The sequence below is a fragment of the Paramisgurnus dabryanus genome, chromosome 23, assembly GCF_030506205.2.
Source record: "Paramisgurnus dabryanus chromosome 23, PD_genome_1.1, whole genome shotgun sequence".
Classification (NCBI taxonomy): Eukaryota; Metazoa; Chordata; class Actinopteri; order Cypriniformes; family Cobitidae; genus Paramisgurnus; species Paramisgurnus dabryanus.
The window spans coordinates 11,767,350-11,782,678 of NC_133359.1; the positions used below are offsets into that span (position 1 = coordinate 11,767,350).

The window sequence follows — 15,329 nt, forward strand, 5'->3', positions numbered from 1 at the left end:
AAGTCTGCTGACATTGGCTTAACTTAGCACCCTCTTTCATAGATTACATTTTTACTACACTCGCTAGTATGGTTAATCTTAACTGTTGTATTCTGCTGTTTATGTTTTAAGATTTTTCTGTGTTTTTTACTGCATCTGTTAATGTAAAGCTGCTTTGAAACAATAAAACAATTGTGAAAAGCGCTATATAAATAAAATTGAATTGAACTAACATATCTTAAAATGCATCAGTGCCCTTTGTTTTGCCTCAAAATGCACACAAGTAAGGCTTTTAGTAAGGCATTTCTGTTAAAATTTCCTAATTAAATTAGGGCCTGTTTTAAGATAATCCCTTACCGGGAAACCACCCCATAGTCAATTAATAATCTAACTAACAACAGCACCTAACTATTGAACATATTTAACATAAAAAATAATATGGTTGCTTGTACTTAAAAACACCAGCATCAGAGCAGCATCAGCACAGAAAAAGTAAGTCACCTATCTTTCCTGTATTTGCGAGGATTTTGCTTTTAAGTTTATAAAAAGCATCTAAATTACAGCAAAAATCAGAGTTGTCAATCTGAGTCTGAGCTTTAAATCCCAAGAGTGCTGAGTATGGAAAGAATAAGCTGGAAATTGGGAACTTTCTGATTGTTCATTTACTGCTTTGTTTATTGCAGTTTATTGTATTTACTGTAAATGTCGTGTAAGCACAAACTTATAAAAAAAAATTAAGTCAAGTAACACATCACAATTACTTTTACTAATGACCCTACTGTAATTTTTAGGTCTGAACTTCAAAAAGAGTGCATTGCAGTGGACTACTAAGGACAGCAGATGGCAGTATGGGTTTATTTGCACATGACTCAAGTGATTGCTGACTCACTGCAGTCTGTGGTGATGTACTGTGGGTGCTGCAGCATGCAAACTCATGGTCAGAAGGAAAGCCCATCTAATCTTATCGTTATTGTTTTATTTATTGTGTATTTGTATTCTTACCTTTAAATTAAACATGCAGTAAGGGTGCTTTTCTGTTTTGGGTGTGCCTTGACAAGAAACAAATAAGCAAACACAAACAGAGCATGGTAATAATATGCAAAACTTTATATCTACAGATACAATTTACAGCCAGCTTGTATGTGTGTAAGTGTAAGCATATTTACAAATTAATATAAATGTAGCTTTTAAAGTTGTGCTTTCATCCTTATTGCATATAAATCTAAAAAAATGACGAGTTGTTGACAAACCGCTAGGTTAAATTAACAGATTTACCCAACCATGCGTTGAAAAACCTCTTATTTTTGTGTGTGTGTTTGTGACGTCACATAGCCGGATGGTCTTTTGACCAATCACGCGCGAGTAAATAGCGCCCAGCGCGCGCAGAGTTTCACGAGCCCTCCCTATCTTAACTTTGCACTCAGGGCAGGTGGCAGCAGTTGTCATGGAGATAACTGCGGGCCCGGCGTCCGCTCGTGGGGTTGTTTCCATGGAGATCCCGGCCCGGGGTGCGCTCGCAGCGGTGGAGGAGGACGAGGACGGCGAGCTTCAGCACCCTGGCCAGCACCACCACCGCGGCCGCGGTGCGACTTCCACCTCGGGAAACTTTTACATGCTGGTCGTGATAGGAGAGGTCGCGACAGAGCACCACCTACACACCACCAAACAACACATTGAGCGAGGTGAGCAATTTTAGTCCTTGGGTATTAAAACATGCATCATTTGTGCCAGTATATATATATATATATACATAATTTTCTATAATGTAGACCAGAATATTATGTTCAATGTTGTTTTCATTTCTTTCGGTTTTGTATAGCCTACTGTGTATTCATAAGGTATGCGCAACATGCAAGTTGCTGTATTTCTATAGGGTACTGTATGCAACCAAAGGTCATGAAAATGTCTTGCATGTTGCAATGTACAGCTCTATAAAATGCATGTGTAGCTGCTGTGGGCGCGTGCCTTTATTTATGATCTCGTTTTGGCTCAAAGCAGACGACGTTGCAAATGCATATCGCGTACTGCGTACGTAATTAACAAATGCAACATAATGAACGCCCTTTAAAACATTGAGCTGTCATATCCTCGTCCTCACAGAAAAATATATACGACCTAGTGCAACATAATGATATTTCATTCATAATGATATTTCATGCACACTGCGGCGACCTCGAGTGTCTGCAATGAGCACTGCGCCATAAAGTGTAGGATTACGACATGTTTAGATGAAACTGATGAAGTCGCAATTTTTGGGTGTCAGCAAACGCTCGTAAAATGTTGTTGCTGCCTTTCATTAACATTTCTGTCTATTTACAAAATATTTTTTTTAGACATTATAGGCCTGTATATAGGGAAAAACTGTGTTTGGATATATATTTGATTAAAAAACATTAGGCCTATTACTTTTAAAATATTTTGAAGTTGATATAGTTGTTAAATGTATTTAGTCTTTAACCTCAAAAAACAATTTTTTCATCCATTAATCAAATTTTTAGGATAATATTGGAAGAGTACAAACAACCCATTTAGTTTATTTCCCACTCATACATGGCATCCTGTATATAATCATCAAAAGATTATTTGTTTGATGTTAAACCTTTTAAAGACAATTTACTTTTGATAAAGATGAATTTTGACTGTTTATGGTAAAATATTTGTTTACAGTGTTATGTACAGTAGTAGCATGTGTATAGTGTTTACAGACATAATAACTGTTTGTTTTGATTCTGAGGAGATCAGTAAAGACACAGAGAAAGAGATTTTAGAGACATAGAGATACATTTAATTCCTTAAAGGGATAGTTCACCCAAAATTGAAAATAATGTCATTAATGAATCACCCCCATGTCGTTCCAAACTTGTAAGACCTCGGTTCATCTTCGGAACACAGTTTAAGATGTTTTAGATTTAGTCAGAGAGCTTGCTTGACCCTTCATTGAAAATCTATGTACGGTATACTGTCCATGTCCAGAAAGGTAATAAAAACATCATCAAAGTAGTCCATGTGACATCAGTGGGTCAGTTAGAATGTGTTGAACATCGAAAATTCATTTAGGTCCAAAAATAACAAAAATTACGACTTTATTCAGCATTGTCTTCTCTTCCGGTTATGTTGTGAAGCGCATGCGCGAGCTAAAGTCACGTGACTGCAGTGACGCAGATGACGTATGACGCGGCTTGAAGTGTTATCTGGTGCACCCCAGCATTTTTTGGGGTTTTTTTTGTTCCCGAGCTTCGTTTACAGTCTGAGGTAGACGCACGCTGTAAATTTGAAAAAAGGGTAACTGAGGACAACACGTCAGTTGCGACACTGCAGTCGCGTGACTTGAGGGTGAGTCATTAATGACATTATATTCATTTTTGGGTGAACTATCCCTTAAATTCTTAAAAATGACTTGATCAGCATCAACCAGTCCCAAGTAAAAACATAGGTCTACAGAAGCAAGCCTATCAACCTGTGTTTGTGTAGTCCAATAAGAATCTGAAACACAAAGGGGCATGTTCCCGGACAGGGTTTAATCCAGGACTAGGCCTTAGTTATTAAGAAGTTTTCACAAATAACCCTTACAAAAACAACTAGTGTTGAGCCAAAACAATGGCACTGATATATGGTAAGATGTGTTTTTAAATCAAGGCAGCTCAAACATCCATTTTTTCCAAAAAGTACAATATTTGAACATGACTCAGTATTAGTAACAAGTGCTTCAGATAAAACTGTACCTTTTCTGTCACTGGGGTGGTCATTTTTGTACCTTTGAGAATTCAACAGATTGAAATGTTATATAATTTGGGCTACAATATTATACCCTAAGGAACCATTGTGTACCTTAAGGAAAACACCACTGTTTTTCAATATTTTACTATGTTCTTACCTCAACTTAGATAAATTAAAACATACTTATCTTTTTTCAATGCATGCACTTTTAATCTTTGTACAGCGCTTCTTGAATGTGTTAGCATTTAGCCTAGCCCCATTCATTCCTATGGCTCCAAACAGGGATAAATTATAGAAACACTTCCTTGTTTTCCCTATTTAAAGACTGTTACATGAGTAGTTACACAAGTAAGTATTGTGGCACAAAATAAAACTTTTGTTTGGAGCCATAGGAATGAATTGGGCTAGGCTAAATGCTAACACTTTCAAGAAGTGCTGTACAAAGATTAAAAGTGCACGTATTGACAAAAAGATAGGTATGTATATTCATCAAAGTTAAGGTAAGAACATAGTAAAATATTGAAAACCAGTGGTGTGTAACTTTAAGGAACAATTTTGTACCAAGTCAATTTTAGGGGTACAAAACAGTTAACAGTCCCTTTAAAGGTAAACAATAGATCCCTAAGATACAGTAATTTAGGTAAGGTAACAATGTTTAACATACCTATGTTAAAAAAGTAAATTTTAAATTAATAAGATTGTTATCTAAGCTCTTATTTCAATCTGTATATGGAAAGTTTTATTCATTAGATTATAAAATTCAGGGTCTGCTAATGTTGCACTGGTTATGAAAATCACTTTCAGAATCGTAAATATTCACACCTTTCTTAAATTTTGGGACATCTAGAAAAAGTCGAAAGACTATTCTGTTCCTCTTAAAAGACTTTTAAGCAGTAATTCACATATCAATAAGAAGAACAAATCAATACTGTGGGAATATGTTGCGTTATGAATACAAGTATCTTATTTTGAGAAACATCTGAATCCATTACCTGTTTAAATCCCAATGACACAGCATTTTTAAGCACTAACACTGCAGTGTTTGCAAGATTTACTCTTCATTAACTCAAAACAGAATCTGAGGAAAATGGCCCTTTATCAGTCTGAAGAGAGAAGTCAATTAAGAGATTTAATTTTATTACATAATTCTCATAGGGGACTTTTCAGATGTGTACTGTAAGTGCATAAAAGGTCTCTGAAGTGTTATGTAACAGTCAAATTCATGAATATTCAGTGCACACAATACACATCCTCCAATCTGATGTATGGAAAACCTACTGTATATACAACATTATTACACCATTGGTTATTACTTAACATATGAAACAGATCCTGTATAGCTTAGTGGTATAGCACTGTGTTAGAAGGTCATAGGTTCAAACCCAGAAAACACACACACTGATAAAAATGTAAACCCTGCAATGCACTATAAGTTGCTTTGGATAAAAGTGTCTGCCAGATGCATTAATGAAATGAAAAGAAAATGTAATTCAGACTCAGTTTTTCTGCACATCTACTGTGAAAAGCTCAAATTTTTCTAAATTTAAAGGGCACATATGGTCTGATTCACGTTTTTACATTTCCTTTGGTGTGTAAGTGTGTATTAGTTCATGTTAACGATATGCAAAAGGTACAAACCCCAAAGTAAACGATGAAGCGAGTTATCGTCTCCATCGTAAATCTCTTTTCTTGGACTACAACAAACACACAGATTTTAGGCAACAGTTTACTTTCTGGGATTGGTGATGTAGACAAGACTGACATTATCATAATTCCTCACGCTTTGGACTCATAGCCTGTAAGTTAACTTCTGTCAGCAACCGAATCTTTCAAACATGGTAAGGAGCGTCACATTTCCGGCTGACGTCAGACGGCCAATCACAACGTACAGGTTAGCTGGCCAATCAGGGACACAAAATCTGTGTGTTTTAGAAAGAGAGTGAATTCTGGAGCTAAAAAAATGTACGATATGTGGAAAATAATGTGTTTTTTAACCATAAACCACGCGGACAAATTGTATTATACCAAATACACAAAATAACGTTGTTTTATAGCAATGAAACAGGTGCCCTTTAAGACATCTGTGCAAATTGTTGAATATGTCGTATGATGTGTATCCACAGGTATCCGCTCTTGGGGTATCAGTCTATCAGAATGTGACTTGGACAAACAGTTGCAGCTTTTCATAACCAGACATTCGGCCCAGTTCTCTGCTGAGGTCAAAGGTAAGTCCGGTTGAGTGTTAGAGTAGAAAAAAAATCAAATACGAAGCTTAAGCTAAAGGCTAAATATACAACAACATGAATGAGACACATTGCTATTTATGTTTCCCAGCAGCACACAACGCAAATATTTATAATGAAAGTTGCAGATGAGGCTGTTCCTCCTACACACATATTTCTAGCTCAAGGTCACACTGCAGTTTTTCTGCTTATGGCAAGCTTGTTATTACCGTAAACATACAGCCAATGCACCACTGAGAGTGTACCATCTCTGTCCACGGGGACTCAGGATGCGTGTTTGCCTGGGACCGTGTGTGCACCGCACCATACAGCCTGGCACGCTGGTTCTATAAGAGCTGTGTCAGGAGGAGAGGAGCTGCAGTGCTCCACTGCTGCAGTGTGTTAATGTGTGTGTGGGTTGGGTCCTTGGACCGTAATTGTTCAGGATCATAAGACTCGGTTGTGCCTTGATATACGATGGGCTGTATTTAAAATGTGACAGGCTGTTTTTCAAACACTAACATGCTGACTACTAAGTACAAGCTTTTCTGTTCTTTTCTAAACCTGGGGGTGCTTTCAAAATTCTTCATTTCCCACGTGGGATCAGTAAAATACCTGTCTTTCTAAAACAGCAAATACGAGAAGAAAAAATATATAGCTTCTTTGCTAGCTTGTTTACAGGCTATTTTATTTTCTGCATAAAATGGGAGCGGTGCACATAAAAAAATGTGCTTGAGTGTTGCGGGTGAGTTGCCAGGGTGTTGTCCCGAGGTGCACAATGTTGCTATGCGATTGCTACAGTAGATGTTAAAACCGCCTTCCCACAAGTGATATTTTTGCCACTATATGTCAATAAGTTTTCTTATTTTGTGTTTTTTTGTCCACAATAGAAATCATAAATCTGATTGCTTAGAAAAGCAATAATATTGTGCCAGTATGCCTGTACCAATAACTTTAAAGAATTGCAATGGCAAAAGTAAATGCTAAAGCAGTAGTCATAGGGTAATGGAGGGGTAGCGATGCCCTCTGACCCTGTTCAAGGGCGTGAAGTGTGGTTAGATCAGATTGTGATCAGTTGTAAATGCCTCTAAAGATCTCAGATTGTGCTTTTTTTGGTGGCTCTGGGCTGATGGGGCAAATGGGACCACTGTATCGATTCTGTCGTATCATATTTAGCATTGACCGCCGCACTGACATCCAAGCTAAGGGTAAATTGCTGGCTGTCCTAGAGCAAAAATAGATATGTTTCTATTCTAAATTGGAAACAATAACGTACGAATGAAAAGAATTGCATAGTTAAATATGAGGTAATGCTTAATTCTATTAATTCAGTCATAAAAGCAATTAAATCATCTTAATCATTTCATTAAAGATTTCAGGTATATTGCATTTTGTTTACATTTTAATTCCCATGTGTTTCCCTTGTACATGAATAAAATGGTAAGTTGCTGCCCTCTGTTGGATATTATAAGTAAAGCAGCATAGCCCTTGCTCACATATGCATTAAATAACAAATGGATGCTTTAAACTGAATGCATATGTTTAAGTTACATTTGCAGGGCCTGTCTATTTACTAATTAGTTTTAGTAAACTAGTATAACATGATTTATAGTATAGTAATGAAACCATTAGTCACTGATTCTTGAGACATTGTGTGACATTAGTTTTATGTGGCAATTTTCATTATAAGGGTCCTTATTCCATATTTCACTTTTGCCATGAGATCAACAAAGTCACATAAGTTCTGGTGAGTATGGAAGTTTTTATAATCTTAATTTAAGTGCTTATAAGTCACAACTCCGTAATGTAGGGGCAGTTTCCCGGACAGGGTTTAGATTAATCCAGGACTAGGCCTTAGTTATATTAGGACATTTAAGTAGTTGTTTACGAAAACAATACTGCGTGCATCTTGAGACCAAACAATGCCATTGATATATGTTAAAGAAGACATATCATAAAAATCTGAATTTTTCCATATTTAAGTGCTATAATTGGGTCCCCAGTGCTTCTATCAAATGTGAAAAAGAGCACCTCAGTAACTTAGTTTTTCTAAACCATTCTCTGCAAGCATGTGAGAAAATAGCTCATTGAAATTTGTCTCCCCTTGTGATGTCAGAAGGGGATAATACTGCCCCTTAATCTGCACTATCAAACCAAGGCACTGCCATTTAGTGCAGAGATCAACTCATTTGCATTTTAAAGGACACCTCACACCTACAAAGTGGCAATTTTAACATGCTATAATAAATTATCTATATGGTAATTTGAGCTAAAACATCACTTAAATACTCTGGGGACACAAAAGATTTATTTGACATCTTAAAAAAGTGAAATGTCCCCTTTAAGATATGTCAGTAGAAGGTGTTTTTAAATTAAGACATCTCAAACATGCATTTTACTCTGGGACTAGGATAAGCCCTGCCTGGGAAACCGCCCCATAAATTCTGTGGAAGGGGATGTTCCACCTAAATGCAAGTGAATGGAGTAGTGTTCTCATATCTGAACGATTAATCTGAAATAATGCTGTTATGTGGTCTGTTACTGTATGTCCTCTATCTCAAGAATCAGTAATAAACTATTTCATTCAAATAGACGAACTCTAACTTATTTGGAAAAACCCACAGAACTTATAGTGAATTATCTAACGCACAATTTTTTGGTGTAACAGGGTATCTGTAGACATCTCTTTTTCTCACAACCTACCCAACAAACACCCACAAACATTATCAGTCTTGTCACTATTGTTTTTGTAAATACCTTTACTGTGCCTGATAACAAACTCACAGCTCTGGGTCTGACCTGTGCCATTCCCACTATACACTTCATTTTCATGATATGTCTTAATATAGTGGATAAAATATTCATTTCATATTTTTTTTAGATATGGAAATGATATTTGGTTGGTTTCTTTAATCACAACTAAAGGGGACATATGATAAAAATCTGACTTTTTCCATGTTTAAGTGCTATAATTGGGTCCCCACTCAGTGCTTCCATGAACCTAAAAAAATTAGATAAAGATCAACCCAGTAACTTAGTTTTGGTAAACTATTCTCTGCAAGCATGTGAAAAAATATGTCATTGAACTTTAGCTCCCCCTGTGATGTCAGAAGGGGATAATACTGCCCCTTAATCTGCAGTATCCAACCACGGCACACCCAAAGACGGCACATTTTGGCTCACACCTACAAAGTGGCAATTTAAACATGATATAATAAATTATCTAGATGGTATTTTGAGCTAAAATTTCAAATATGTACTCTGGGGACACCAAAGATTTATTTGACATCTTAGAAAAGTCTTGTGAAATGTCCTCTTTAATGAAATGTGACTAAGCCTGTGAAAACCCTCTAATAATTTTTTGGTAAAATCATCCTACATAAAGAACATTCTGTGAATATAAATGTTTTGATGCTCCTTAAACATTGTCATTCTTTTGCTATATCATTGGTTGCTGTGTGCTGGTTCCAAAATATTTCAGGTACTGCTTCATTTAGTCCTTTCTCTAAACAGTGTTTCTTTATAATATTGTTTAATTTGTTAATCAATTTATAATTTCTTAATATCCCTTTCTAACCTCCTAGTCTTCATTTTAAGTCATTTTAAAATCCAGTTCCTTAATGAGATCATCCTGTGACAAAATTTTGCTGAGTAAACAACAGAACAAACATCAGTATGCATTAGCAATGAATATTGTGATGTTTGCTAAATTTACTGATTTGTACTGATCTAACACAATGTCAGAAAAAATGGTCAAAAAAGCCCCCAAGCTTTCAATGGGGCAGTGTCCTTTAAAATGTCCTAATATCAATCATTTAGTTACAGATATTTATGTAGTGCAAACATGAACTCTTTAGGTGCTAATGTTAATGGGTCTTGGCTAACAGCGCCCTCTAAAGATGGCTCTTAGTTTATCTCCTGTATTACAGTTTTTCTGAATTGCTAAAACACATTTTTTGAAACCATCACTCATTTTCTCAAAACCTTAAACACAAATCCCAATTTCAAACACAATTTACAGAACCCCTGACTCTTCCATCAAAATCAAACAATTCCTTCAAAACCATTTCACTTATACTCAAAATCAAACTAAGCTTTCAAATCATACACACATAAGTCTATAATATAAAACACTACAAGCATCCATTAGACACTACCTTAATAATGGAAAACATAACATCCAGGAGATCTGCTTACAGAAAAATACATGTTTATTGTACATAACAACACACTTGACAAATACTGTTAAAAATCTCTATTACTGTAATCACAAGTTTAGTTCAGTGAATATAGTGAATACTTTACTGTAAGTACTGCAAGTAATAGTAAGTTTTCAATATTACTGTAAGCAGCACTTGTATTTTGTAAAAAGTCAGCAATCCAACTGAAAATTTTGCCAATTGCATCGTCTCTGGTGTCCTTTTCTTCCTCATACTCTTCATCTGCCTCTCAGACTGTTTCCAATCCACACAATTGGTAAAAAATACCATTAGATAAAAGTGTGTAGAATTTTGAGTTGTTGTGTTTACTCGATGATAACGGTGTTGTAGTTGTGTTCAACTTTTGCCTGCATGTGTTAAGTATTTATAAAACAAGTGCATTGCAGTGTAAAATGTGTGTTTTAGTGAGAAGTTTGTGTTTAGTGTTTTGCAAAGAGTGCAAGATTTGACAAACGTGTTTAGGCCACTATGAATTTAGTTCAGAGATTGGGGTTTAGTGTTTTAGCAATTCAGAAAAACTGTAACTAATGTAGCTGTAACTAAACAACATCTGACTAAGTTATTCTCTTTCTCATGGTATTCCACTGAATAACCAATGATTTGGTTTGTAAACAAAACCTTGTACACACAAGGCAATTTTTAGCAACCCCAAACACATTGTATGAGTCTAAAAATGATGAAAAAGTTACAGAAAAGAATGCTAAAATTACTGAAATTACGTTAAATATTTGCTTCCTAGGTTTTGGATACTTCTGTGCAAAATGTACAATCAAATGTTTATGTTTTACTCTTCTTTTCATTCTATGTATGCAATAGAAATGGGACATTTCACAAGACATTTTTAAGATGTCAAATAAATGAATAAGTGAAGTTCTAGCTCAAAATATCATATAGATAATTTATTATAGCATGTTAAAATTGCTCCTTTATACTGTAGGTGAGAGCAAAAATGTGGCGTTTTGGGGTGTGTCCTTTTAAAGCAAATGAGTTGATCTCTGCACTAATGGCAGTGCCGTGGTTGGACAGTGCAGATTAAGGGGCGGTATTATCTTCTACTGACATCACAAGGGGAGCCAGATTTCAAATACTTATTTTTTTCCACATGCATGCAGAAAATGGTTTACCAAAACTAAGTTACTGAGTTGATCTTTTTCTAATTTTCTAGGTTGAAAGATGCACTGGGGACCCAATTATAGCACTTAAACATGTAAAAAGTCTGTTTTTTTAAGCCTCAAGCAGTTTTTTTTATAATATATCCACTTAAATATAATTATAAAATTGACTGATGCTGTGGAGGAAATGAAGGATCACCTTATTTTAAGACATAATATTTGTATGACCATAACAATTATGAGTCACTTAATACCTCTGCATCTTTTAAAAAGCACATTTCAAGTAACTGCTTGTTTTTGTTACAGCAACTGCATCCTAAATTGCCTACTTCCATATTATACAATAGTCAAAAATCAGTATCCGAGGGGAGTAGTATGTCTGAATTGTAGATGTACATAAACAAATTATGAAAATATTTTTCACTTGAACAAACTTAATTTTGGTACTTGTTACAAATTGAAGTATTTTTTAAAGTTGATTCTTTTTACAGTGCATGCAAGCTGAGGAAGTAAATAATTCAGTATGTGATTTCAGACACAGAAAAGATTTTGGCCATCAAAGTCCAAAATGTTTGACATCATCACTTTGCCAGAGAAATGCTTTGTCATTTAGCTCCTCATCTTTTAAATCCCCTTCCGCTTGTGTCAATGTCAGATGAGAGATACCTGATGGACTAAGCGAGTATTTAAAAATTGCTGAAATATCTACTACTGAATACAAACATTTCTAAGAGGTATAAACTGCTCAAAATAACACTGCAAGTCCTTGGCTCAACAAAAAGAAAGAGTTTACACAAAAAAATTGAATTTCATAACAAAGTGCATGCCCTAAGGGAGTAAAGTGGAATTTTAAATAAATATATTCAACAAATATTATTTATCTCTGAAAATCAATGCATACAATATCTGTTAAGCTTTAGGGCTAAAACAATGCTCCTTTGTTGAATCTTCAGCGGGATTTTATTCTAACAGAAATAAAAGGCCAGTGAGTAGTACATAGCCACCGACACATGAAGACAAAAACACTTTACTGAGACTGATACTTTTCAAGTGGTTCAATTTCTGTTTGGCCTTGAAAATATTTGACATGTATTACAGAAATGGCACCCTGGTCATGTTTTATATGGCATTTCTTGTGGAAATGTCTATAGAGAGCTGTAGCATTTGCTGTCATGCATTATGGATGAACAGCAAACAGCGGGTGTAGTGAGTTACCACAGGTATACAGTGATGAAAAACAGTTTGTGAGTCAATTTCACATCAGGAATGATGTGAGAAAATCCTCAGTAGCTGCACGATTTATCCAGAACTATCAAGAATTACGGGTATACATTCATTTTTTTTATATGAAAGGTGAAAAGGCTTCTCTATAATATATTTAATATGCTACTATGACAGACAACATCATTGTATATTTTTCTGTTGTTTTGTATAGCAATTCATTCATAAGATTTGTGCTGACGTACTGAACAGTTAAGTGGAGGGAGGTCAGTCATGCATAATTGATGCTGCTTAATAATTCATGCTTTGGATATTGATAACACTGCAGATTCTCTTAGACTTAAAGCTTTGCATCACACTGTCAGAATTACCTGCTTTAGCCTTGATTTATAATGTTTAAAGCAACAAAACAACTTTTTTAAGATGTTTAACTTTTTTCTTTTTTTAAATCAAAGAGTTTTAAAGTGACTATGTTTTATTACAGAATACATGTACACACTCTAAAAAAATGCTGGGTTGTTTTCAACCCAGGGTTGGATCAAAAAGAGACCCAAGCCCAGAGCCAGAGAAATTACAAACCAACTTTTTGACCCAATGCTGGGTTGAAAATAACCCAGCATTTTTTACTAATAAAAATGTGTACCTTGTAATGAACTGTAAGTTGCTTTAGATAAAAGTGTCTGCCAAATGCATAAATGTAAAATGATAAACAGGTGAAAAAGAAGATATTACTGTGGAAAACAACATTAGAAGTTATATTAATGAATACAGAGCTTTCATTTTCTAAATTTCTACTAATGCATGAATAATGAACCATGATTTTAATATAGTTAAAAAACAATGGTTATTATAGTAAAACCAATGGTCATCTACTACAAAAAACGATAATTTTCATAAGAAAAATAAGAAATGAAGTGAATCTGAACACCTATACACTGAAAAAAAATATTTATTCAATTTACATTTTTTACAATCAATTTATTTAAGCTACATTTAAACAAAAGTTTTTTATTTTTTTGTTTGTTTGTTTGTTTAAATGTAGCCTAAATAAATTGATTGCAACCACTTACCTTAAAAAAATTGAGTAATTTGAATGAATCATTTTTACATTAAGCCTTTGCATTAATGCTGAGTTATGGTTGTGCCACAGAGATAAATGTGAAAAAAGCCTTTCTGGCAAAATGGCCATAACATGGAAAAGTCTGCCGCAAACAAATGTTTGAAATACTGTACATGATACATTGAAATTCCCATATAATACAAAAAAGTGATGTTGCTCCTGCAACAAACCTACTCAGGTCAACTACCCATTCAATGATGCTACAGTATACTGACCTGCGAGTGGGCTGTTATGATAAAATGTGATTCCTTTGGTATTTAAAAACGAAAGTTGTAAAAAACCATTTGTTTAATATCACTATAAGGTTCATTGATTAAGAATGGTTAATGCATTAGCTAACATAATATGTTTATATCATTATTTAATCTTAGTTAACACCAATACAGCTATTTGTTGTTTTTTCATGTTCATTTATAGTGTATTAATTAATGTTACATGGTGCAACTTTTGTACCTATTAGTGAATATTAAAATTAACATTAATAAATGCTTCAAAAATATTGTTAATTGTTGGTTTGTGTTAACTAATGCAGTTAATTAACAAATGCAACCTTATTGTAAGGTAAAATCATGAAATGACATTATCAACCCTTTTCATTAATGTGAAAAGACAAAAATTGCAGTTAGGGCTTGAAAGGGAATGCCATTTTAGAGGCAAAGAAAGTTACTATTTGATGAAAGTATTAGATAAACATTTTTGGAGTTATAATTTGTACAGATGAGTTGTTCACAATAGATAAGCCCTTTTTTTTTCCAATTTCGATTTTTCTCTATGGACAAATCTGCTTGGATAAACTCGTTGACACATATAAGTTTAAAATAAAAACTTAAGCAACCACCTTTCATCTATCCGTGTTATCATCATCAGTCACTGCTCAAGAGTATGGATCGACACAGTTGCTGTCAAACAAGTGAAAGTGCTATTTCTGGTGCATTGGAAGAATCATTAACACCTTTACACAGGCCAGCTGACAGTCTTGCCTGGGCCCGGGACAAGATAATCTAAGAGGGCCCCCCCACCCCTTACTTTTTACTGGTAACAAGAGATTTGGCATTATCAGATTCAGGACCCACGAATATTGCATATTATACATTGTATAAAACATTTAGTTAAAGGTGCTTTTCGTAATTTTTAGAAGGATCTCTTGACAGAAATGCAAAATAATATACTAAACTATATTATCAGGGGTGTATAAAGACCTTTTTATAATGAACCGTTATGTTTTTATTACATTAGAATGAGACGTTTTTATCTACATACACAGAGGGTCCCCTTACACGGAGGTCGCCATTTTGTGCTGCCATGTTTCTACAGAAACGTTTAACGGACAAACTTTTTTTACTAAGTTGTCTCTGACGATGACATGTTTTACTGTAGCTTATCTATGCGTTTCAAAAGCGAGGGGTGAGCAGTGGATTGAGCCGTTGGTTGCAATTTGCAACCTCACCACTAGATGCTTCTAAAATTTACACACTTTACCTTTAAATGTAGTACACTGAAAAAAAATATTCATTGAATTTAATACATTTTTTAAGGTAAGTGGTTGCAATCAATTTATTTAAGCTACATTTAAACAAAAAGATTAGTAAAGTAAAATAAAATATAAAACTTTTGTTTAAATGTAGCTTAAATAAATTGATTGCAACCACTTACCTTAAAAAAAAAACGGATTAAATTCAATGAATCATTTTGTTTCAGTGTACTGACGCTGTATACTGAAACAAAATATCATAATCAC

The 15,329-nt window shown here is 34.6% G+C and overlaps 1 protein-coding gene across 1 annotated transcript in view; it reads left to right on the forward strand.

The window, feature by feature from the left end:
- The first annotated feature begins 1,395 nt into the window (after positions 1-1,395).
- The window catches only part of map1ab (microtubule-associated protein 1Ab), a 37,266-nt gene continuing 23,332 nt past the window's right edge, over positions 1,396-15,329 (forward strand). Inside the window, exons 1-2 of the mRNA XM_065291834.1 lie at positions 1,396-1,661; positions 5,820-5,921. Of these exons, the coding sequence (XP_065147906.1) occupies positions 1,424-1,661; positions 5,820-5,921 (340 nt within the window). The 5' untranslated portion in view covers positions 1,396-1,423. The remainder of the gene's footprint in view (positions 1,662-5,819; positions 5,922-15,329) is intronic.